Source organism: Pseudochaenichthys georgianus, chromosome 14 (genome assembly GCF_902827115.2).
Source record: "Pseudochaenichthys georgianus chromosome 14, fPseGeo1.2, whole genome shotgun sequence".
Classification (NCBI taxonomy): Eukaryota; Metazoa; Chordata; class Actinopteri; order Perciformes; family Channichthyidae; genus Pseudochaenichthys; species Pseudochaenichthys georgianus.
Genome location: NC_047516.1, coordinates 25,086,580 through 25,109,272, shown reverse-complemented (window position 1 = coordinate 25,109,272; position 22,693 = coordinate 25,086,580). Strand labels below are relative to the sequence as shown.

At 40.2% G+C, this 22,693-nt stretch overlaps 1 protein-coding gene across 3 annotated transcripts in view; it reads left to right on the top strand.

Annotated features, from left to right (window-relative positions):
- Window positions 1–2,290: 2,290 nt before the first annotated feature.
- The window catches only part of LOC117458409 (glutamate receptor 3-like), a 102,607-nt gene continuing 82,204 nt past the window's right edge, over window positions 2,291–22,693 (top strand). For all 3 annotated transcript variants that reach the window (XM_034098857.2, XM_034098856.2, XM_034098859.2), the window contains exons 1-3: window positions 2,291–2,701; window positions 3,061–3,219; window positions 19,400–19,639. In XM_034098857.2, coding sequence (XP_033954748.1) covers window positions 2,614–2,701; window positions 3,061–3,219; window positions 19,400–19,639 — 487 coding nt within the window. In that variant the 5' untranslated portion in view covers window positions 2,291–2,613. The remainder of the gene's footprint in view (window positions 2,702–3,060; window positions 3,220–19,399; window positions 19,640–22,693) is intronic.

Below are 22,693 nucleotides of genomic sequence, written 5' to 3'. Positions count from 1 at the left end.
TGCACGTTTTTTGAGTGAAAAATGAAGGCAAAGTGGAAGTGCCTTAAACCTGCACTTTTTCAGTTGGTCAGTCTGGGCAACTCCATTGGTTGCGAAAATTGAAAATGTACCCTTCCTCTCACTTGATTTATCACGTTTGTAAACGATTTCCTGACAAGCTTATGGTCTCAATTGACAGTGTCAATTTTTCTTAAATACAGCATTATGTTCGATTGTTAATAATGGCCTTATTATAGGCGGTAAAGCAAGGTATAATATAGGACATGGCTACATTGTGATAGACACAACGCTTGCACATTTTAGTCTAGTTAAACAATTTGGTTGCCTAAACATTTTTTGTTTGTGTTCGATAGTACTTAAACCTCTTTCTGTTTCGAAAAAAACTAGGTCATGATGCTCAAAACGGTAAATCTGAGTCGGTGTTGTGATGGTTACTACTGTATACAGTCGGTTTGCAACAATCTAACACTTTTATATTATCTAGGCAAGTTGTAGTGCCAAGAGAAAGGCTAAAAGAAAACATTAATAACTTTTTTTCATTATACTTAAGTTTAATACAGTCTGTACTTTCTGCTATACTTTTTATTTACCAGTCGTTTATAAACCAACACCTCTAGCGAATTACAAGAATTTCATTTAAACAATGAGAGTTTATGTTCAAGTGAACCAAAACTAATTGGATCATTCTTCATGTGGCAGGGATCTCATATCTACACACGACATACTCACAGTCTGCGAAAAAGGTCATACCATCCAGACATCGTTTTGGTTTCTGAAGTTGAACTTAATTACAGTGCAGTTGTTCTACTGTGAAAGATTAGAGTTGTATGCCAACCATTAAATCACATTCAGATCAATAAGCAGACTCGGTAGCTGTTCTGCTGTGCTGGTTTTGCAGCACTCCAAAGAGGAAGCTGTAATGATTTCTACAACTCTGGCACACATACTGCATATTGTGTATTTATATAAATATATAATACACAAACAAACCCCTGTTCTAAGGAATCAGACTTAGTGAGCCTAATTTATAATGTATTACTCAGTTAATCTAATGGAAGAGTCGCACACAGTGAGTAAGCAATACTAAAGTGAGTAAAGCGATTTAACTTCAAAGTCTTCAAAGGGATGAATGATTAAAAAGAACACACTTCAACAGTGGTCGTCTTTTAAGAATTGTAGTTCAATAACTTTATTCATATCACATTACTCTGCATTCCTGCAGCACGGAGCCCAGAAAGTGATTTAAATTGTGTCCTAAAGTATAATAAAAAGCATAATTAAATGTCACAGACTGAAGAACTGTTGTGAACTTACTCTGGCGGTGCTATTTTTTTTTTTACAACAGGCAGCATATTACAGGCTATTGATTCAGGCTGAAGTAAATACAGCTTCAGTGCTCTAAATTCCAAGAGGTTAAAAAAAACTGTGAATTTGTGAACCAAACCAGGCTGTACTGCCTTAGAAGAATAGCATCTACCTCTTCATAGAGCTCAAGTTTGTCTGGCATCAGTACGTTTTAAGGTCACAGATTACCTGGAAATCCCCACGTGAGGTGATGGAGGTGCTGGAGGTGCTGGAGGTGCTGGCTAATGCGCAATTTCATTACGAAATGTGAGTAAAGATGGAAACAGGGACATTCACAGGCTCTTATAAGTGACATTAACTGTGTTGTGTTGCATATGGTGGTCATCTGTCCCTATCACAATCTCAATTATGAATTGAACACATAGATTATAAAAATGATTTGTGCCACTGGGGTTTGTTTTTAAATCAGTGTTTTCCACTGAGGAAAACCCTACAGCATGATAGTTCTTGGATAAAAAGTAAGTATAGCATTAGTGAGGCCATTTGGCAACCAGTGATAAACCAGTGCATTAATTTCCACATACACAATACTCTGCACTCAAACACCTGCAGGGGACAGCCTAAGATTAGACTAGTGGTTGTACTGCTGCATGAGAGGGAAGAAGAAAATACTAATTGGAGAACAAATAGATAGATAGATGGATAGATGGATAGATGGACATAAAGAAACTAATTGCACACTCCCAAGTCAGCAGTCTACTATTGGTCCATACTAAGATGCTGGTGTGTGCTGCTCTGCCTTTGCGCCACGCACACCAAAACCCCAGCAGAGGCTACATCGCCTCGCGCACCAACTCTGCAGTGACGTGAGGAGGAAGACGGGAGGCTGCTCTTATTATAATTCAACGTCAGACCAAGTTTGATAAACGCCCCCCCTCCCTCTCTTCCCCTCCCTCCCTCTTCTCTCTTTCTCTCTCGCTCCTTCCCTCCCGCGCACTCCCTCTCCATCTTTCTCTCTCTCTCTGGCCCATTTCAGTTGTCCTTATCCACAGTGAGAAGATCCGATTTTTTCTCTCCTCCGCCACCACCATATTTGAGATAAAACAGTGGCTTTAGGTTTTTTCCCAGCAGCAGCAGCATAGGCTGGTGCTGCAGTTGCGCTGGCACACATTCAACGTGGGTGAGTGAGAGAGAGACCCGTCCGCCGCATCTTGTGGATTTCTTTGCGTACCAGCCCGTGTACATGGTGCTGCCTGCTCTCCTTCTGCCACATCAGTACCAGGAGTTCATTTCACTTCTCGGAGAAAAATGTGGCATCGCACCATAGCGACACTGCTTGTTTTTTTGTATTTTGGGGGGGACTCGCTGGCAGGGTTTCCGAACCAAATCAGCATTGGTAAGTTCAATGGGATTCTCCTGAGTACCGTCTTTGTCTGAAGAGGACAGTTGTTATTTGCGTAAGCCATTACCAAGTGCACTTCTCATTCAGGCGGAAGGTTGTTTGATACTGCGCGGTTTGTAGGCGCTTTGGTAAAAATAGAGTTGAGCCAAATTGTGAAATCGTTTCAGTATCTGCAGTGCATTTTTTAGTGAGTGGTCACCCCATTTCTTGCCTTCTTTTCTTAAATGTAACCCATCATTCATCTGCCTTTGACTGCGTAATTGTGCGGCACTATAAAAAAGCCTGGTCATGAGTAAAAAGTATGTTTTGGGAATGAATAAGAGCTGTTCTGTGTGACATGTTCTTTCCTGTAGGTGGACTGTTCATGCGCTCCACAGTGCAGGAGCACAGCGCCTTCAGGTTCGCTGTCCAGCTGTATAACACCAACCAAAATGCGACGGAGAAACCCTTCAACCTCATTTACAATGTTGACAACCTGGAGTCCTCCAACAGCTTCTCTGTCACACACGCCTGTGAGTAGTTGCACTGTCTATTTATTAACTGGTTGATGAGAATGTTTTGATGATGTAATTTCTATTCTTCAAATTGTACCAGGAAGTAATGACACACACACACACACACACACACACACACACACACACACACACACACACACACACACACACACACACACACACACACACACACACACACACACACACACACACACACACACACACACACACACACACACACACACACACACACACACACACACACACACACACACACACACACACACACACACACACACACACACACACACACGGTGATGCACTTATTATTGGCATGCCTGTAGAACAATTACACAGATTTGTGTGAGCTGAAATAATCTTACATAATGTCTGGAATAAAATGGATTGCTTTTTAAAAACTAAATATATCAGACACCTGCCACGCGCCTAGCTCTAATGCACAAACGCCTCAGTCATGCCATCCAAACTCACCAGCTGGATGATGGAGCATGATGGCCTGTAATTGGCCAAACACGGTGACTTTGTAAACTGATTAATTCAATAATTCCAGAGATGCTGATGAGCAGCACTTTAGGTTACTGCAGGGAAAAACAAACACACTGGTTGTTGTAGGATCTGGCTGTGACTTCAGATAATGGTTGCCAATCACAAAGTGTACTGTGCTGGTAGCTGTGGCTCCATCATGCAAATTGTTAGATTAAAAAAATAATTATAACTTAAATAACCTCAAAGTAAGCTTCACATTTGCAGCTTGATAATAAAGCTTTTGACGAATATTTGAAAGGTAAAAATAGCCGTCCTAAACGTCATTTATCGCCATAATTAAAGTATATTGCCATTTTGAAGCAAATTAAGGTTATCTGGGTCCAAATCAACTTTTTGATAATGATTTAAATGATCACAAAAGGTTAACCTAGCAGCACAGTGGAGTAAATTCTTCCTACCACAGCTTTGGATGTATAAATAGCCTACTGCATCAACTGTAACATGCTGTAATCCATGTAGTCATCTCTACAAACGTGATGGATTCGATAGGAAGGGCTGTGGAGTGTGAGATGGCTTCATAATTGGTCTACCAGTCACTTCTCTGCCATGTAGGGCACCGAGCTCTGCCTGGAGAATTAATTTGTTATCCTTCTTCCCACCAACTGCACGCCGCACTTTTTCGCTTACGGATCAGCTGCGGCTCTCCTAACTCTGTCAGCTGCCGTAGAGACTGCTGTGTAACCTAATAGGGTGAGAAAAAGGGCAGAGAAGATAGGAAAATTGAACAGTATTGCGCCTTGTACATCAAGGGCCTGGCTCTGATGAAAAAGCCAAAATGCTGTTGAGGTGATGTAGTAGTTGGGGAGCAGCCTTGGGGATATTTGCAGAGAGATACAGGTTTAGACGCTCACACCTTGACGCTGTTCGACCACAGCCTTGCGATGACGGCTGTGCTGAGTGATTACAGCGGGGTGGCTGCGGGTCAGTGCTTAGCTCAAGGGCACTTCAGCAGTTGTCACTGAGGAAGAGATGAATATGACATGCTTGGCCTTTCAAGATGAGGTGTAAGAAACAACATCTTCTATTTGGGGCTGTTTTTTATTTAAAAAAGGCCAAAAGTAAGACATTATGTAAGATTAGTCATCCAGGAACACATTTCCTGTGACAGTGTCTTTGAGCTGTTTCCCCTCCAGTCAACTTTACCCATACTTTGTCTTTGGATATGCATTGATATTATAGGATAATGCTTCTTAGTTATTATATATATTGTTATCACAACTTCCAACAAGTCATCGTATGGAATAGGGCTGGAGGATATATAGATAGAATATAATATGCTGATATTAGGTAGTTTGTTTTGTATCTCGATAACCATATTTACAAATTTCCAGTATATTTTAGACCCTCCAGAAAAACGCGGGCAAAAATCCTTGATTATGCGATCAAACATGCGGGGTTTTATGTGATTTTATGCGGTGAAATTGCGGGAAGTTGCGTAAAGTTGCGAAATATGCGGAAAAAATAAATATTGGGCTGTCTTATTTATTTATTCTCTCACACACAACCTGCCACTAACGTTAAACCCCTTTACTATTCAATTAAACACATTCAATGTTTATTTATTGTAAAAGAAATTGGGCTATTTTAATCACACACACACACACACACACACACACACACACACACACACACACACACACACACACACACACACACACACACACACACACACACACACACACACACACACACACACACACACACACACACACACACACACACACACACACACACACACACACTTCTCCGCCTCATTCTGTTTTCATTTACTTCGTTATCTGACCAGCTTCAATCTTGTAGGCTACTCACCTCGTTTCTTGTAGCCCTCGAAAGGGTTTTGGAGGTCGATGCCTCGGTGAACGTGAGTTGTTTGGCTTTCTTGTCCGCAGCAGCAGAAAGCATTTTCGAATCTTTGAATGAATCAAAGTGGGTCATCACCGTAGATTTTCTCTTATGCTCCAACACACAGTTGCACGGGGTGCAGAATAGTTTCCCCCCACTTTCGTGCAAGACATCGAGTACTGCTTAGCAGAAATGTTCGTCGGTAAATTAGATGGATTCGATTTTTTCATCTTGGTGTTTTCTCTCTCGTGTGAGTTCCACACGTTCACTCTACGGTGTTGTTTACCTTCTGTGATGCGCGAGCTGATGACCTCGCGTCATCATCATCATCAATTCACGTCAAGACGAGTTAACTTTTTTTTTTCTCAATTTTGTGTGGATAAATGCGGGGATTATGCGGCCTTTTAAAAATCTGCGCCATTTTGCTGATTATGCGGTAAATTCTGCGATCGCAGAATCGCATTTTTCTGGAGGGTCTAATATTTGAATTATTCAATCAATCAATGTTTATTTATATAGCCCAATATCACAAATGTTACATTTGTCTCAGTGGACTTCACAGTTTGTACAGAATATCAGTATGACAATACGACACCCTCTGTCCTTAGACCCTCACATCGTACAAGGAAAAACTTCCGGAGAAAACCCACAGTTTAAAGGGAAAAATGGGAGAAACCTCAGGGAGAGCAACAGAGGAGGGATCCCTCTCCCAGGACGGACAGACGTGCAATAGATGCCGTGTGTAAATTGAAAAGATAATACATTTGCAACATAGGTAGTCCAAATGTTTGGAAATGCATGTGTGTATAATAGGAAGATGAATCCACAAGGATATCCATCCAGGACCTGTGATCCAGGACCACAGCCACGACTCAAGATCCAGGGCTCGCGATCCAGGACACAGGACCGCAGGATCATCCATGACTCCGGATCCCAGCTTATATAGACACCAAAAAGAAAGAAATTTGGGGAAGCTGGGTTAATCGGAACATGAGAGTACACAGGTATAGACAGAGAGAAGGAAGAAGTAAGATGTCCCCCGACAAACTAAGTCTATATCAGCAAAACTAGGGGCTGAATCTAATCAGCCCTAACTATAAGCTTTATCAAAAAGGAAGGTCTTAAGCGCACTCTTAAAAACGGATAGGGTGTCTGCCGCCCGAACACAAACTGGAAGCTGATTCCACAAATGTGGAGCTTGATAAGAAAAAGCTCTGGCTCCCATTGTACTTTTAGAGACTCTAGGAACAACCAACAACCCTGCATTCTTGGAACGCAATGCCCTAGTAGGAGAGTAGGGTATAATGAGTTCTTTAAGGTAAGATGGCGCCTGCCCATTGAGGGCTTTGTAGGCGAGAAGAAGAATTTTAAATTCTATCCTGTGTTCTTTAGGGAGCCAGTGTAAGGCAGCCAGAACAGGAGTAATGTGGTCCCTTTTCCTAACTCTGGTTAGTACACGAGCCGCAGCATTTTGAATCAGCTGAAGCGACTTGACTGACTTCTTGGTACACCCTGATAATAAGGAGTTACAAAAATCCAGCCTTGAAGTAACAAATGCATGGACTAGTATCTCTGCATCGTTTTGAGGCAAGATATGCCTGATTTTTGCAATGTTACATAGATGGAAGTAGGCGGTCCTTGAAATTGATTTTATGTGGGCGTTAAAGGATAAATCCTGATCAAATATAACACCAAGATTCCTTACAGTCTCACTGGAGGCCACATTAATGCCATCCATAGTTAGTATTTGTTTCGTAGATTCTTCGGGCCAAGTACAATAACTTAATTTTTTTTTTTTTTAAATATTATTTTGGAATGAATCACCTCACAAATGAAAATGATTGGGCATAATAGCCCAATGAATATTATTTCAGCTATGTTCACATGCATGCTCATAAATACTGCATTATTGGATTTAACATTATTTTTATTTTAGTACACTGGGTGTAGGGGCAAAAGTCAATATCAGTGTGCATTGCATAGATCTATCTGTGAAAACATATTGCATCCTTTAAAATATATGCCCTCCAAATACTGTATCTCAAACACATTTTTATTTTAAATTAGTCTGTGCTTATTATAATCAATGTGGGTGGTGTAATTATGTATTAATCAGCTAAACAGTTAAAATAGAGGCCTTATGAATTATTAAAGCAATTACTGTCTGATTTTGATTGTGCACTTTAAAGATTCAGAACATAACCGGGATTCTTTGTCTCTTTGAGTAAACCTGGAGTAAATCCATTGTTTTGGAAAGAAGCTTAACATTTTTTCTTAAAGGAATGAATGCAGACTAGATAATCAGGAGGATTAATATAAGCAAGATAAGCTAGATGCTTCCCTGTTGAAAAAGACCAGCGAGCCGCTCATTATGAATAGCAGCCTGGCCAGCTTGTGACTAAGACATGGGTTGAGCACCAAGCTCCATCATTCTTATTTTAGTAGTCTGCATTGCATAATGCCCTGCTTCCGTGTCAGGTGTTGATGTAACAAATGGATGTGATGATTATGATTTGACACATTTCTATTCTGACAAGATAGACAGTTAGTCATTGCTGTGCTTTCCTTCAGCTCACATTGTTCATTCTGATTAGATTAGCAAGTGGCTGCGATTTTAAATCTGCGTATTGCTTGTTATCTTCGGGATTGTCTACAAAACTTCCACTTTTGTGTCGAACCAATTCATCTAATAATGATTTGAAAAGATGAGAGTATTTATTTCTTGCCCGAGCTGATTTGTTGTGTTTGTTGTGTTTGTTGTGTTTGTTGTGCGGATCCTGAATGGAATAAAGTAGGAAAACGCCGCTGTCCTCCAGCCGGGTCAGTTTATAATGATTGTTACAAATCCCTGATGGTAAATGACTGTGTTATTGGCAGTGTGGATCAATAGGTGAGGCTATAGTACAGTGTGTGTGTGTGTGTGTGTGTGTGTGTGTGTGTGTGTGTGTGTGTGTGTGTGTGTGTGTGTGTGTGTGTGTGTGTGTGTGTGTGTGTGTGTGTGTGTGTGTGTGTGTGTGTGTGTGTGTGTGTGTGTGTGTGTGTGTGTGTGTGTGTTTTGTGTATGTCCAGTTTGTTCTCCAGTATGGAAAAATCAATTCTCACCAAGCTTTCATTTTCTCTATCCCAGTCCCTCTCTTCTAATATATGGCTGTTCTCCAACTTCCCCTTGGCCAGAGATGCTGAATCGTCACTTTGATGCTTACATAGCAGCTTAGAACGTTAAAAACAAACAAACCTGTACCCAATGAAATATTGCGGCAAACTATTTCCAATCATTGCAACTTGATTGAATTGATTCTGACCAAGAGAACTTCCCTGTGCTGCTGTGTTTATTATCTCACCAATCTGTGTCTAGCTGGAGTGAAGCTGTGGGAAGTATTGATGTGACACCTTGCCCCGGGCCTGGACAGATTGTGTGCATAAATGCACAAATGTAAAGGTTATATTCATTAAGACTGAGGTCAGGGCAGGAAGAGAGAGCGGAGACAGAGTTGTGAGCCTGGCTGGGCAATAAGGGAGGAGTCACAACAAGTTAATCTGGGTTCATCATGTTTGGATTTGGCGCCGGGGCAGACAGCGGGAACAGATCATTCACATCTTCATTTCAAAGCAGTTACTCAATGTACCTTTAATTATCAGACTAATTTACATTCACATAAAATGCTTGTACCAAAAAGAAGTCAATGAGAAGTTGACCCATCTTCTAAATCACTAGTAACAAGTCTTCTTTAATACAGCATGAAGTTCCTTTTGAAAATTATTGTCCTATTGATGCAGATTCTTATCGGCCTGTGGTGGTCGTTGGAATTTCGGCCTCAAACTGAATAGAAATTGAGGTTGATCAGTTCGTTCAAGTTTTTCAGTGTTATTTGGTCATTTGAGTATTTCTGTGCAATAAGCGTTGGGGCAGCTTATGCTTTAGGGCGGTTTGACCATGTGATTGTCCAGTTAGGTGTTTTCTTTCACTGTGAATTTTCAGTTCATGGACGTTTATTTACAGTTTATTTGCCTAAAAGGTATTTTTCTGCATTGGTAGTACATTGCTCCTCTCTCTTGAATCACCTCTGGCGACCAATAAATGGGAACATCCAGAAACCAAAGAGCAAAATGTGAGGTTCAAAACTGTTGTCCATGCAACAATTGGTATGTCACCGTAAATACATTCACTCCTTATACCGTCTTTAATGTAGTTACATCAGAAGTTGTCAAGCAACGTAAACATTTCTTTTTTAATGCCACATCATGCACTTTTAAAGACTATCCTCTTAACTTGTCTAAAGAGGAAGCATGAATCTGCTCAGAGCATTTTCTTTCCAAAAATGAACCTTTTACTGAACTTTTTTACCAATCTCATTATGACAGTGTGTTTCTTATTAACGTGTTTATTATAGCCACCTATCCTCCCTCTGTTGTGACTCACTCACCAGTGTGATGCTGCTCAGACAGAGGCTAATGTTAGAGCACTTCACTGTGTAGGCAACGGACAGTCCTACTGATGCAGCATACACCCGTTTACGTAGCCAGATCTCCTCCTCCTCCTCCTCCTCCTCCTCCTCCTCCTCCTCCTCCTCCTCCTCCTCTTCTTCTTTTGCATTATTAAGACAGTGGTGAAGACATTGAATCATGAGCTGTGTCCAAATAAGGACAGTTGTATGCAAATTAAGTAAAAAGATTAGCTTGAACCCATCATAATATGTTTTGTTATCTGCATAGTGCAGACAGGGACTACAGAAGAAGCAGCATACATCGGCACATTAACATTTTTAATGTGTCATTCAAACAACAGATAAGATGTGCTTTTAGAAACAAGGGAAAGGATCACCTTCCCTTGGTGTGAAAGTCATATTACTCATAGATGGCTCTGGATGAGGGATTAACTCTAATGGTGTAATATTCAATAGGCCAATATTATTTAGAGAATTTAATATACATTTTGTGAAACAAGCATATTGGCTTTGTGCCAAGAGTCACTGTAGATGAGAAGATTGATTTAATTCTCATTTGTGTATGCTAAATAAAGCTTAGCAAGCATTAAGACTGAAAACAGGGGAAAACAGCTGACTTGCTCCGGTCTAAAGGTAATGACATCTGCCTGACAGCAACTCTTAAAATATGACATAAGGGACATAAGGGATTCCTAATGGTGGACACTACAGTTGAAAAGGGTTAAAACTACAAAATATGATATTTCATCTTTTGTATGTTACGTATAAATAGGCATGCAAAAGTTAATGCTAACCCTAAACCTAACTAGTAGATGTAGGAGAAATGTACAGATCTGTATTTGAGATGTTTTCTTTCCACTTTTCTGAAAGAAGAACATTCAGATACATTTTCAGAGTTGAGCATTAGCTATGTTTTGTTTGTAGAGTCTAGCCTTAATTAGTACCATTTGGAAGAACAACTCAAACAGTCGTCCGTTCAGAAGCTTTCAAGGTTTCTGGAAACAACAAAAAAGCACATCAGAGGATTTTTTGTTTTTTGTTAGATCATTAGAGCATTTGAAATATTGTAATGTCCTAAAGTAAATGTCAATTAGGCAATGCTTTACACAAATGTTGCTGTAGTCACTGTAGTAAAACAAACGTGCTGGACCATAACCAAACAGACCATAACAACCTTAAATCCATCATAGCTCTGAGAACTCATTTAAACCGACAAGTCATGCATGATGCATGAGCAACAGAGACAAGGTTGTCTAAGTGTTTGCCCCGAGGGAGAGCGCTCTGCATGATAGTTCAGTTCACACTCTGACCACAGAAATAAATGTGTACAGAGGACACACCCATTACATTATTTTCCAAACCATTTGTATTTTATTCACCAGCATCAGTCAGTGATGTCGCAAGGGAAGCAAAAACAGTGCAAAGCCTAAATGTGAAAAACATATTCCCTATCTCGATATTTGGACAACCAGACATCTTGTATTTTTGTGTGTCGCTTGAATACCTGAATGGATCCTTTCAATATGTGAGCCCTTGAACAGAACGAGATTTACCCAAAAGCATGTCCTTTTATCACGGCGCTCAGATAAAAATATCTTCCTGCTACTGCAGCCAGAGTCCTGTCAGTTCGTATGACCCGCCCCAAGTTGATAAGCACTCATCCTCAGTTTTGTCATGGCGTCCTCATTGGGAAGCATGATAAAAACGTCTTTTAAAATAATTGTATCTAACTAAACCAACATTACCCTTGCAGGCAATGACGTTTACGAACTGATACTTTCGCTGACATGAACACATGGTTTGACCCTTAGTTTAATTAGAGCGTATAGGGTGTATTGCTGTAGGGCATCCTAACACTCATGGGTCAACATGCAGCATAAATGCAATAGCTTTATTTGTACCGATGCCAAGGAAATGATCACAACTACAACAGAGAATTTAAAATGTCAGTTAGCTGAAGACATGTAAGAAAGCTTACAGAAAAAACTGATAGCATTGTTCTCTCATATCTGCTTAACCTCGACTTAATGTAATGTAAAAGGGCCGAATAGTCTGAAAAAGGGTCTGGGGGCAATCTGCTGGAGCTGTGTGCGGTTAGTCTTTCATCCTGTGCCTCAGCATGTGCGTACATGTCAGCGCCATAACGCAGCGACGGTGATGACTACTGACAAGCTACAGTGATGCTGCAGCGCTGTGTTGCAGTCTTACACAACGTCCTTCAGGCAGGCTGCCGCTGATAGTTCTGCTGCTATTCACTAAATGTTACCTGAGATCATGCAAGGACAAAATGTTGTTAACTAAAAAGAATAAGAGAAAACCAAAAAAAGCCATTGGGGCAGTGAATAATTTAGAAGGCGCTGTTTTCGTTGGTTTTGATACGTTGTACGAGCTCAGCTGTTGGATGCAAAAAAGCAAAATCCTTTCAAGTGCTTCAGTGAATTTGAATTTAGATGAAAAAGAAATAATTAAAATCTCACTAGTTTAATATTCATATTTAATAATATTTTATGTCCATAGTGACACATTTATGTCGTGTTATTCCACAAGAATGAACACCACATGATTAGAGTTAATGAATTGTGAAAAGGTTGAGAGTTTTGTTCTATAATTCATTGTAATCCATTAAAATCAATGAATTTCATGGATTAGATGAAGAATGTTGCTGTTTTGAATAGTTAATTGAAACTACTGTGCATACAGAGTCATAGGATTTTCCACTTCTCCTTTTCTTGATGTATTTTTCATGTCCCAGTGTCTTCTGCAGCATTGCAGCAATACCACATTTTGAAATAGAGTGTGTTGTATTCCTCTGTCTCCCGTGATTGTGGTCCTTGGATGAGGTTTTTTTCAGTATATGCAAAGCATGTGTAGGTGGAGTGTTAGCAGAGCTCTTATTTCCCTACGTGCAGTGAAATATTAAAGTGTATTCTTCCATACAAGACTCCAGTAGCCACAGGCCGTGTCTGTGTATCTCTGCTGTACATTTCGTATTCTTTTAGCATGTGGACTGAATCCAGTCCTATTTCTCAGATTAGGGCTAATCCAACAGATTTGCCCCGCTCTTTGCGTATAATGAGTATCTGCTGGGGGTAACCTGCTGGAAAATGTGCGCTTCTACAAAGCTGTAATCTGTAGAGAAGAGGGAATTCTTGCCAACATGTAGCTGCACTGCCTGAGGAGAAACACCTTCTCAAGCTTCAGTCCCTTTATGCCCTCTGCTTTCTCTGCGGTTGGTCAACTGGGATGAATTGCACAACAATGCAGGCCGTAATGCGGATTCAAATGTGAACGCTTGAATGTCATAACACAGACCATTTAAACCCTGGTGCACTTTGCTTTAAGTCAGATTTTCATCTTACAGCAAACATTTACTTTGATTTTTGGGGAAATTATACAAGCGCGTCTAAACAAGCCTTTCAGTAGAATTAAGTGCAAACTAAATGAGATGCTGTGAAGAAGCTGTACTCAAAAGCTCATTTAATGCATAATGTAATAATTATCTAGTTTTTATTAGCCACTCTTAGTCTTTCCTCATGCTTCAACTGCTTTCAATATTGCGTTATTCGCTTCAGTGTTAGCTGTATTTTGGGATAAGTGCTGCCAAAGCTGAAATGGTAAAATTGGTAAAACAGCTCAAATGTATGTGTTTACCACAATGAATGCAACTGAATATCCATTTCACAGTTCATTTCACTCTAGAATTATGCTTTAGATTGCATTGTAATGAATGATACTATTTGTTTTGACTTAAACATGGAAATGAGAAAAGGACGTTAAGGTTTGTCCTACATCATAACTTACATAATTCTCTCCCCGAGTAAAATCTCCAAATGTAATGGAACAAATCTTTTGATTTACCGCTTTCTTAAAGGTCAAACACTCTAATGGATTCATGTGGAAGTTATTGGAGGATTTTCTGGATCGGCACAGGACAGAAATGTTTAGAATTTGACATTAAGTGAATAAAAACATAAACTATACTGTACTTACGATGGTTATAAATTATTTAGGTTTTCCTGTATTACAAGCAATACAAAATTAAAGTTGAATGGGTTTGCCTTTCACAATCTCAGCATGCAGATCAGGACTAATCAGAATATATTTAGTTTCCAATGAATAAAATAACAAAAGTGTTTTATTTCATGTGTTTATCCAACCTTTTGTATTGCCAAGTGCATGCTGGGAGATGTAGACCCCCTCCGTTCCTCTCGTGAAGCAGAAACAGAATTGTTTTAAGTGAATCTAAATTCTGATGGAAACCTCAGTAGACAGCTGTGATAACGTTTGGCAACACCTGCGCCCCACTGTGTGGTCGTACACAAACAGGGTCCTGAGATATTCCCACAACATCCCTGCACTTCCTGTCCAGCTGACACACTTAATAGTTGCTGGCAGAAAGCATATGAGGCGTGTTACCTGGAATAACAGGAGAGGTATTGCTGTGTGTTCTGACCCAGCAAATCATCACTCAGACGACGGGCAAACACAGAATCTGCTGAGTGTCTCTCAGTCAGCACATTTCCTAGATTTGTCGGCATCCTCGGACCAGCCTAGTAATGCTGTCTCATTTTAAAATCTTATTTAAAACATAAGTGGAAAGAGATCTTGATTACTTTTTGGTTCCTTTTGACTCAACATTTTCCCTACACCTATTAATACCCTATGGCGATATTGTTGGTTTTTGCAGGAATAAGCAGAAAGTAGTAGTGAACTGGCTTAGGGTAGAGACAATCTTTGTGTCGTGAAGGAAAAATGGATCACCTTGATTTATAGTCCTTAGTTATTTATACAGTTGTAAATCCTGCGGAGGTTACATAACACATGAGACATCAGGGGTTAATGGTTCACATGAAACCTGATGTAAGACGCAGTGTGACAGGACATACATTAAACATGGCGGTATGACTTTGACATTGTAATTTGAATGAATTTGTGTATGTACATATGTATATATATATATAAATATATAGAGCCCATTCTCCTAACTTGCCTGTATATATTATATGAATGTTTAAATAAATTATTCAAGATTATAAGTATACATTTATATTGTATGTTAACATATATTAAGATGTACAAAAAAAAAGGGAGAAGGGGTCGGATTAAATAAGTGTAAACTTCTTCCGACCCCTTCTCGGACGTGTTATTAGCTAAAGCTTTGTTGTGTATTGATATCAGACAAAGATACTACAGATTATTCAATTATTAATTAAATGTTTTGTTATTGCATTCATTTGTATAGTACTGTATCATGTCTGTATCACCTTTTGTTTCATTTGTATTTTCTTTAGTTTTACACGCTCGAAAAAAGAAAAATAAACTAAACTAATACATTGATAGTATGAAACAATATTTCACTAATAAATTAAACATATTACATGCCAGTCTTTCACCTTTCGCACAGTCCTTTTTAGCTTTATTAGATTTGTTCTGATTCTTGCCCAGTTTCAGCCATGACCAAAAAATACAACATCAAATATACTGTAAACTTCCCTAACATACTACTCACTGCTCAACTTTGAGGCAGAAAATAGCCAATGTTCTCACTAATGGTCTAGTTTGCTTATGTAGGTCAAATAGAGGCATCAGTACTAAAATGAGACTGTCTGTGTATTAGCTTTACAAAGAGACTTAAACCTGTGCTGCAGTGTGTTGTCTCTACTTCGTTCTGGTATGGAAGGGATAATTTACATCTACATTTTCTAGGTTGTAGGTTTGTTAGCTTTTCCCTCTAAAACTCTTCACCTCTCTGAGGTTCAAATGAAGTCAGTGTCTGGCAATCATCATGAGTGTTTGTTGGCCGAACACTTTGAACCAGACTACTTCTTGATTGGTTGCCATGCAATTTTGACCAAAGATGAATGCTTCCTGAATTATTCTAAAGACTTTGTTGATCCCTGACTTTTTCCTTTATCTCCATGATTGACATGTTTGGCTTTAGGCAAAACACTGACCAACTATTGTCTAATGTGCCATTCAAACTCATGTCCACCTCACGATTAGTACTAATAACTTTGGCTACCCTCTGACTTTATATCGTGTGCGCCATTAGAAGGTCACATTTTCAATTTGTCTTATACTTTGGTTTTATTTTTTTGGTGCTAAAGAGCCAACTTTAACATGCTAACATGCCTAACTAAGATCAGGCTCATCATACACCTGCTTCACATCCAATCGTTAGCACTGTATTTGTGATTTAGTCATGTTAGCATGCTAGTTTTAGCATTTTGCTCAAAGCCCCAATGTCCAGCCTCCTCACGAAGCTGCTCGTATGGCTGTGCGTCTTAGTCTGTTCAGTGATTCATGCTTTTATATGTTGGAATGCAAAAGTCATTCAAATGTTTTTGAGCTCAAGGGCATTCAAGAGGCTTTACATAACACATCTCAAGTGTATATGAGGGTTTTTTGTGTACAGTTTTTAATGGATTTGAATGTTGTTCATGCTCAAAGGCAGAGCTCCTTCTATTGTTGGTGAATATAGTCAGTGTTTCTAGTTTCTAGCTAATCTTTTATAGGTTGGTAATTCTGGCACAGCAGATGCATGTTGTGTTTTGTCCTGTGCCTCCTTGTGACCCTGGGACAGGAGGACAGGTATTCCCATGTGGCTGAGACCAACGCGTCCTCAGTAAGTCCTGATGCTCTTGCCCCTTTTAGTATTGCTGCAGGCACTGCTCTCAGACAGCAGCGGAAAAACAACTTCCCACCAGGCAGCGGCACACGAAGAAACTGGTTATTTGTAATTGTCACAAAAAAAGTCCTTGTCCTTACCTTGTACCCCAAGGCTCTCACCGGTGACTCAGTCCAAGACAACTCACCTCAGTGTGTGTCCTCCTTTATTATTTTTCTTATAATCATCTTCTTACATGCAAGTTCAAGGACAGCAGCTCTCCTTCCCTCTCAGCAATGGAGCTTTATGAATGTCCTTTGTAGGCTCGGCTCTGCTGTGCTCATACACCACAGGTTCACCCCTACATCAGCGAGTTTTATGATAGATTTAAAAGAAGATTCTGCAGCTGTCTGCAGGAGAGACCCTCAAAGCTGCAAAGCCCCAAGTTAAGGGAATATATAAGACAGCTGCTGTATACTGTATACTAAGTTTGAGTAGCTGGCAAGAGATGAAGAAGAACAGATAGATGAGGGAGAACAGTTGAAACAGCAGTGATGTGTTGTTTGATGATTGAAGAAATCAGATGGAAGTGTCTGGAAAATAAAGAGAGGTCGATTTTTCAAGTTGGATATTAATCATGCATATAAGGCGCGTTAGTATTCTGAACAGAAATACTCAGAGCCCTCAGTGGAAAAACATAGCTGCTCTTCCCCTCTGTAATAAAATAAATTATGCATATCTTCATTGCTGACCATGACCAGGGGAATGTACTGATGTTGACTAGTGTTTACTGCTTCATGAGCCCACATATATGATTTAATTCATCCTCTAGCAGAGCAGGCTGTCAACTTGTTTAACCTTGAGCTATACTTCCAATCTAGATAATAGATTGGATACATATTAGATGACCTGAAGGAGTGTTTTTGCCCGCTATTCTTTTGGGATAACACAAGCATAATATTGCAGAAGAAATGTGTGGATCTATCATTTGAGGAGGATTCATGTTGTTGAATAATGTTATCCACTGAGAGAGCTATACCTTGAAGCCTGCTGAATCAGAAACTGAATATAAGATCATCCACTTTTTCTGTCTAGAAGGAGTGGGCCTATTTAACTGTTTATGAAAGGGCTATTGAGTCCTTAAAAAGAAGCTTAAAAAACTGTCTGTCAGGGAAAAAACACTGGTGCAGGCATGGCCTCCATAACAGCATCATCTTTCACACCAAGCAGGTGCAGGTTTTATTTCTGTGGATGCCTCTGCTTGTTTAGTAGTTACACCAGCAGGTCTGATCTGTGTGCTGAGTAGAATGGAGTAATAGTAAAGTAAAAGAATGAAAGATGACTGAACAAAGCTATACAGTAAACCACCTGAACCCAAACTGATCACATGGAGAAATCACAGCTGTTCATTAGTGATTGTGTTAGCTCATGGGCGATGGGTAGTAGTAACTTAACAAATGAAAATCTTTGGAATTATTATTTCAAGTAATGATAAACCCATAAATACCAAATACTTCAATTTAGCAAATGTCCAATAAAAAAATCAGCTCACTATCAGAATGTGAATTGACTCAATAATTGGATGATAAAGCCTTATGTGATTTAATAATTTCTTTACCAACAACAATTACAACGATCTGTAGGTGTGGAGTTAGGAAGAAGTGATTTAACCAGCCCTCTGAAGTCTGCTCCTCATCCTCACCTTATACAATAACACACCTGAATATCAAGGAAAACTGTAAATGGATTGTATTGCATTGTGGGTAATGAGGGCCCACGGTTTGCCTACAATTTGAATAAAAAGGAAGATTAGTCTGGTTCTGCTTCATCAATTTGAACACGATTTGACCATGAATCTTACATTGTTGAGTGAAATTCAAAATCAGTAATCTTTTAAGCATAACATTTATCAGAAATTCATATAGTATGTTACAGCATGGTTTCCAACCTATATATCCTCAAAACTTTATATCATCGTAATCAAACTTAGATTTTAAATAATGAGCATTAAACATTACACTGTGTTCTAATGAGGAGAAATAAGGACCATCAGAGCAGCTGTACTGCTTTGACCAACATTTGCTTCAGTTATTACTACCATTAAGGCAAGGGTCATATCCTGCCTGCCGTTAATAAAAGCATTTATTATGTACAAATAAAATAAAATAGTTACCGCCTTGTAAGACGAAGTGTCTAGTTTGTTTATGGCGGTTTCACAGAGCTCATTTCCATGGGCCCGCAGATGGCAGCAGATAGGGCTTGTTATAAATCTTTTATACTGCAGCACAGCCCAGCGCCTGCACATTTGCATGCTCATGTTTCAGGGTATTTGTCCATTAAGAGCTATGGCCAATGCCCCCATTATTTCTAGTTGATTACCCAAGCAGTTGCATTTAGACCAAGGAGAAGTGAAGGGCAGTGGGCATCAGAGCATGGCCATGGGGAGCAGACTTCCCACATGGCACAAATGTATTCAGATCGCCGCTGCTTCATTCTGAAGATTAATGCTATTATGGATACTCCCACATCTCCACCTTGCATTCAAGTTTTTCCCCCTACCATCAGTGGACTCAGCTGATTTCACTTTCAATATGTTGTGACATTTTGACCTTAGCTTTGTTTGAGGGGTCAGTTTGTGCTGTTGGTCTCCCCCTCCTGACTGAAGGCATAGCTGATCATAAATGACGGTTTGGACTGTGTCCCTGACCTTAACCTACTCTTTGTCCCCTGTTCCCAGTCTGCTCCCAGTTCTCCCGCGGAGTCTACGCCATCCTGGGCTTCTACGACAGGAAGTCCATGAACACGTTGACCTCCTTCTGCGGGGCGCTGCACACCTCCTTTATTACTCCCAGCTTCCCCATCGACGCAGACGTGCAGTTTGTCATCCAGATGAGACCCGGTTTGCGAGGGGCTGTTCTCAGTCTGCTGAACCATTACAAGTGGGAGAAGTTTGTCTACCTTTACGACACTGACAGAGGTAAGAGCTGGGAACATAAAACACACAAACACGGCTATGAAAACACCTCAAGCTTCCATTTTGAGACACATGAGTAGCGCAGAACATCTTATAGCTAGAGAATATGGAAAAAGTCTTTGGCACGCCGAGCCATGCTCATGCAGAGGTGTTATTATACAGTGAATATGATCAGTCTTTAATATGTAAATCCTCATCCCCAATCCTCATTCTAAGTGGTCTGATATAGTTTAATGTATGCCGGTAATGATCCTAAATTGCTTCACTATGTGGCTGAATGCTGCTCTCAGAGGGAGTCAATCGCTTCCGAGGAGTGAGTCATTCACAGGTGCTGCTGATCCGCCGCCGGGGTACGGCTGCAGCCGCCTCTAATCCTCGCCACTCTCTGATTATCATTTAACTCTAATTGGATTATATAAAGACAGAACACAACATACTGCAACTTCTGCATGTGTTTCGTGGCCTCGAGCTCCCCTCATCTAGGCCAACTATTTTCAGACATGGGTCTTTGTCGTCCTCTGAGGGTCAGCATCTGGGAGGCCGAGTTAAGAAAGAGCACAACAACTTACTGTGTGGACCAGTGGACTATTTTTAGCAGCAAATATGGGAATGATGTCATTCCATGTGTGCGGTGTTACTGTGTATTTAAAGTCTCCCGGTAAATGTCGTGATTTTCCGGTTGCAGCCTCTGCTGGTAAACGTGCCAAACTGTTCAGAAGTGTGCATTCAAAGTATTTTTAAACTGACATAGAGCATTTCTAGGACAAGTGCACTCCTTCTTAACTCCCCCCCACCTCACGTTATACATCTCCTGTTCAGGTGGTTATCTTATCTACGCTACGATTCACACAGAGCTGCTTTGCGGATGTTTTGACGCAAATGTAATGATAATTATTGTATGTATTTGGCAATTAACAAAACACATACAATTGCACTGTAATCATAACATTATTTTAACAATCAAAGATGGAAAAACGGCTTATTTCTATTGGGATTCTCTTGCACAAAACAAGACAAAAGCAACAAGAAAGCAAGTGCAGACAAAACAGTCAACATATACATATAAATAGCAGGGTAGCTACATCAATATGCTCTTCTCATCCTAATCAAAGAAAAAAAAACGTTTAAGATAGAAAATGAATACGCTACATGGTCCTTCATAACAATTTATTTAATACCACTTCAAAAGTGCTCTGGGCAGTGGCGACGCCAGGGTATTTTTGTTGGGTAATCTATGGTAGGACTAACCCATACAGTGGTGGGGCTCAAGTCAGTATTTGCAATGTAATTACATACACGCTCCCCTTGACAGTGAAACGCCACGCGTGAGGTTTTGATTATTTCCCTGTCTTAATCAAAATGGAACTGTATGAAATAAAACGGCACATTTGTGTTCTGTGAACGTGACGTATGGTAGCACACGTTGAAGATCCAATGGGGATACTGAATGGCGGTTCCGACTGATCTTAATCAGTAATGCATGACGCAGACCCAACGTTTTGTTGCTCTGATTGGCTGTAGGTCTATTCAAATTGCATTCAGAGGTATTTTGATCTGACCGCGGCCGTGCTGATATTATAACGCCAGAGAATTTCCACACCTTTATTGTATAAAACTCCCCCATTACTTAGACTATTCCTTGCACCCCTCTTCTAGCATAACCCCGAATGGTCTCAACCATATTGCATCAGTAACGTGCACTTGTTGTTACAGCAGGGTCAGTTTTTGTGTTGTGGACACGAACCGTATATTTTCGCAATCCGTGTTCTCAACATTTAGCATTTTGTTTATTATTTAATTTAATTTGCTTACTTTAACATCACTTTTCATGGTGGGGCTAAGGTGGGGCTAAGCCATTTCTTGGTATGGCTGTAGCCTACCCCAGCCATACCCTGGCGCCGCCACTGGCTCTGGGAAATTCTCTGTTTCAGATTTGTGGGCAGATTATCCCACTGCACTGCTGTATTAAAGGGAATTGTGCTTTTGCCCATTAGGCTGTTGAATCAGAAAGTTATAAAGTCTGTCAAGCTTTCATTTTCTTTTAATAGTTAATTGGCTGTCCAAAGTGTCTCTATGTTTTGGTGGCAGATTGTAGTAGCTGATAATTAGTTGGCTGTTGTGGTTGGGACAAAAATAATTTAGCAGTTTATTGCTTCTCTTGGGAACAATCAACCTCAAAAGCTCTTCCTGATGCGGCCCTAGCGCTCACAACTTTGTTGGCCCCTCTCACCTGCTGCGTCTCGTCTGACAGGCCACCATCTGTAATCCTCAGCCCATTCCCACAGTGTAAACCCCGTGGTTCAGGATGCATTCCCTCATGCTGCACAGCTTGTGTTTATAGAGGAGCTAGTTATTAGTTAGCCATCCCATTTGTCTGCCAGTCCCAGCCCGCTCCTTACTGTCAGCGCTGTGGAGCAATATAGCCAACAACCAAATGAAAGAGGTAAAAGAGGGCTTTATTTAGGGTCAGAGCGGGACTTGCAGGGGGCTCTTGAGAATGATTGGTGATAGTGTGTGGGACAACATGACAGTAATAGGCTGTGTCAAGGCGTTATACAATGACACATGTAATAGCTGTCCCTTAACAAGAAGCTTGCCACGTCTGAACAGAGCTTTTTATCAGAACAAAGGCAAAGGCATCTTAAAGTCAGCTGGAAATTTGAAAAATCATTCAAATGAAACAGTCGATCCCCCGCTGTATATCTTAGGGGAAGTGTACTCTGTCTTCCCTTAATCACACACCATAAGACGGATTCTTTATTGTAGCCTGAAGGCATAACTTTCATCAAACGGTATCTGTATGATACGATTTTGACTGTAATAGAAAATAAGCCCGAGATGCCACCTAATGTATCCATGCATAAACCGCACAATATTTTAGTTATTTTCAACCTCTATTTCAAATTGGAAATAGTATCGCTGTGAAATAGGTTCAGCTTCTCTTTCATGTTGGAGATGCCTTTCGTCTGACAGAAGTGCTTATACTGACATATTCATAATAGTTTTTTCCCCGCTTCGTACAGAATAGAAAAGTGTTACTGTCTAATGCAGCCCAAA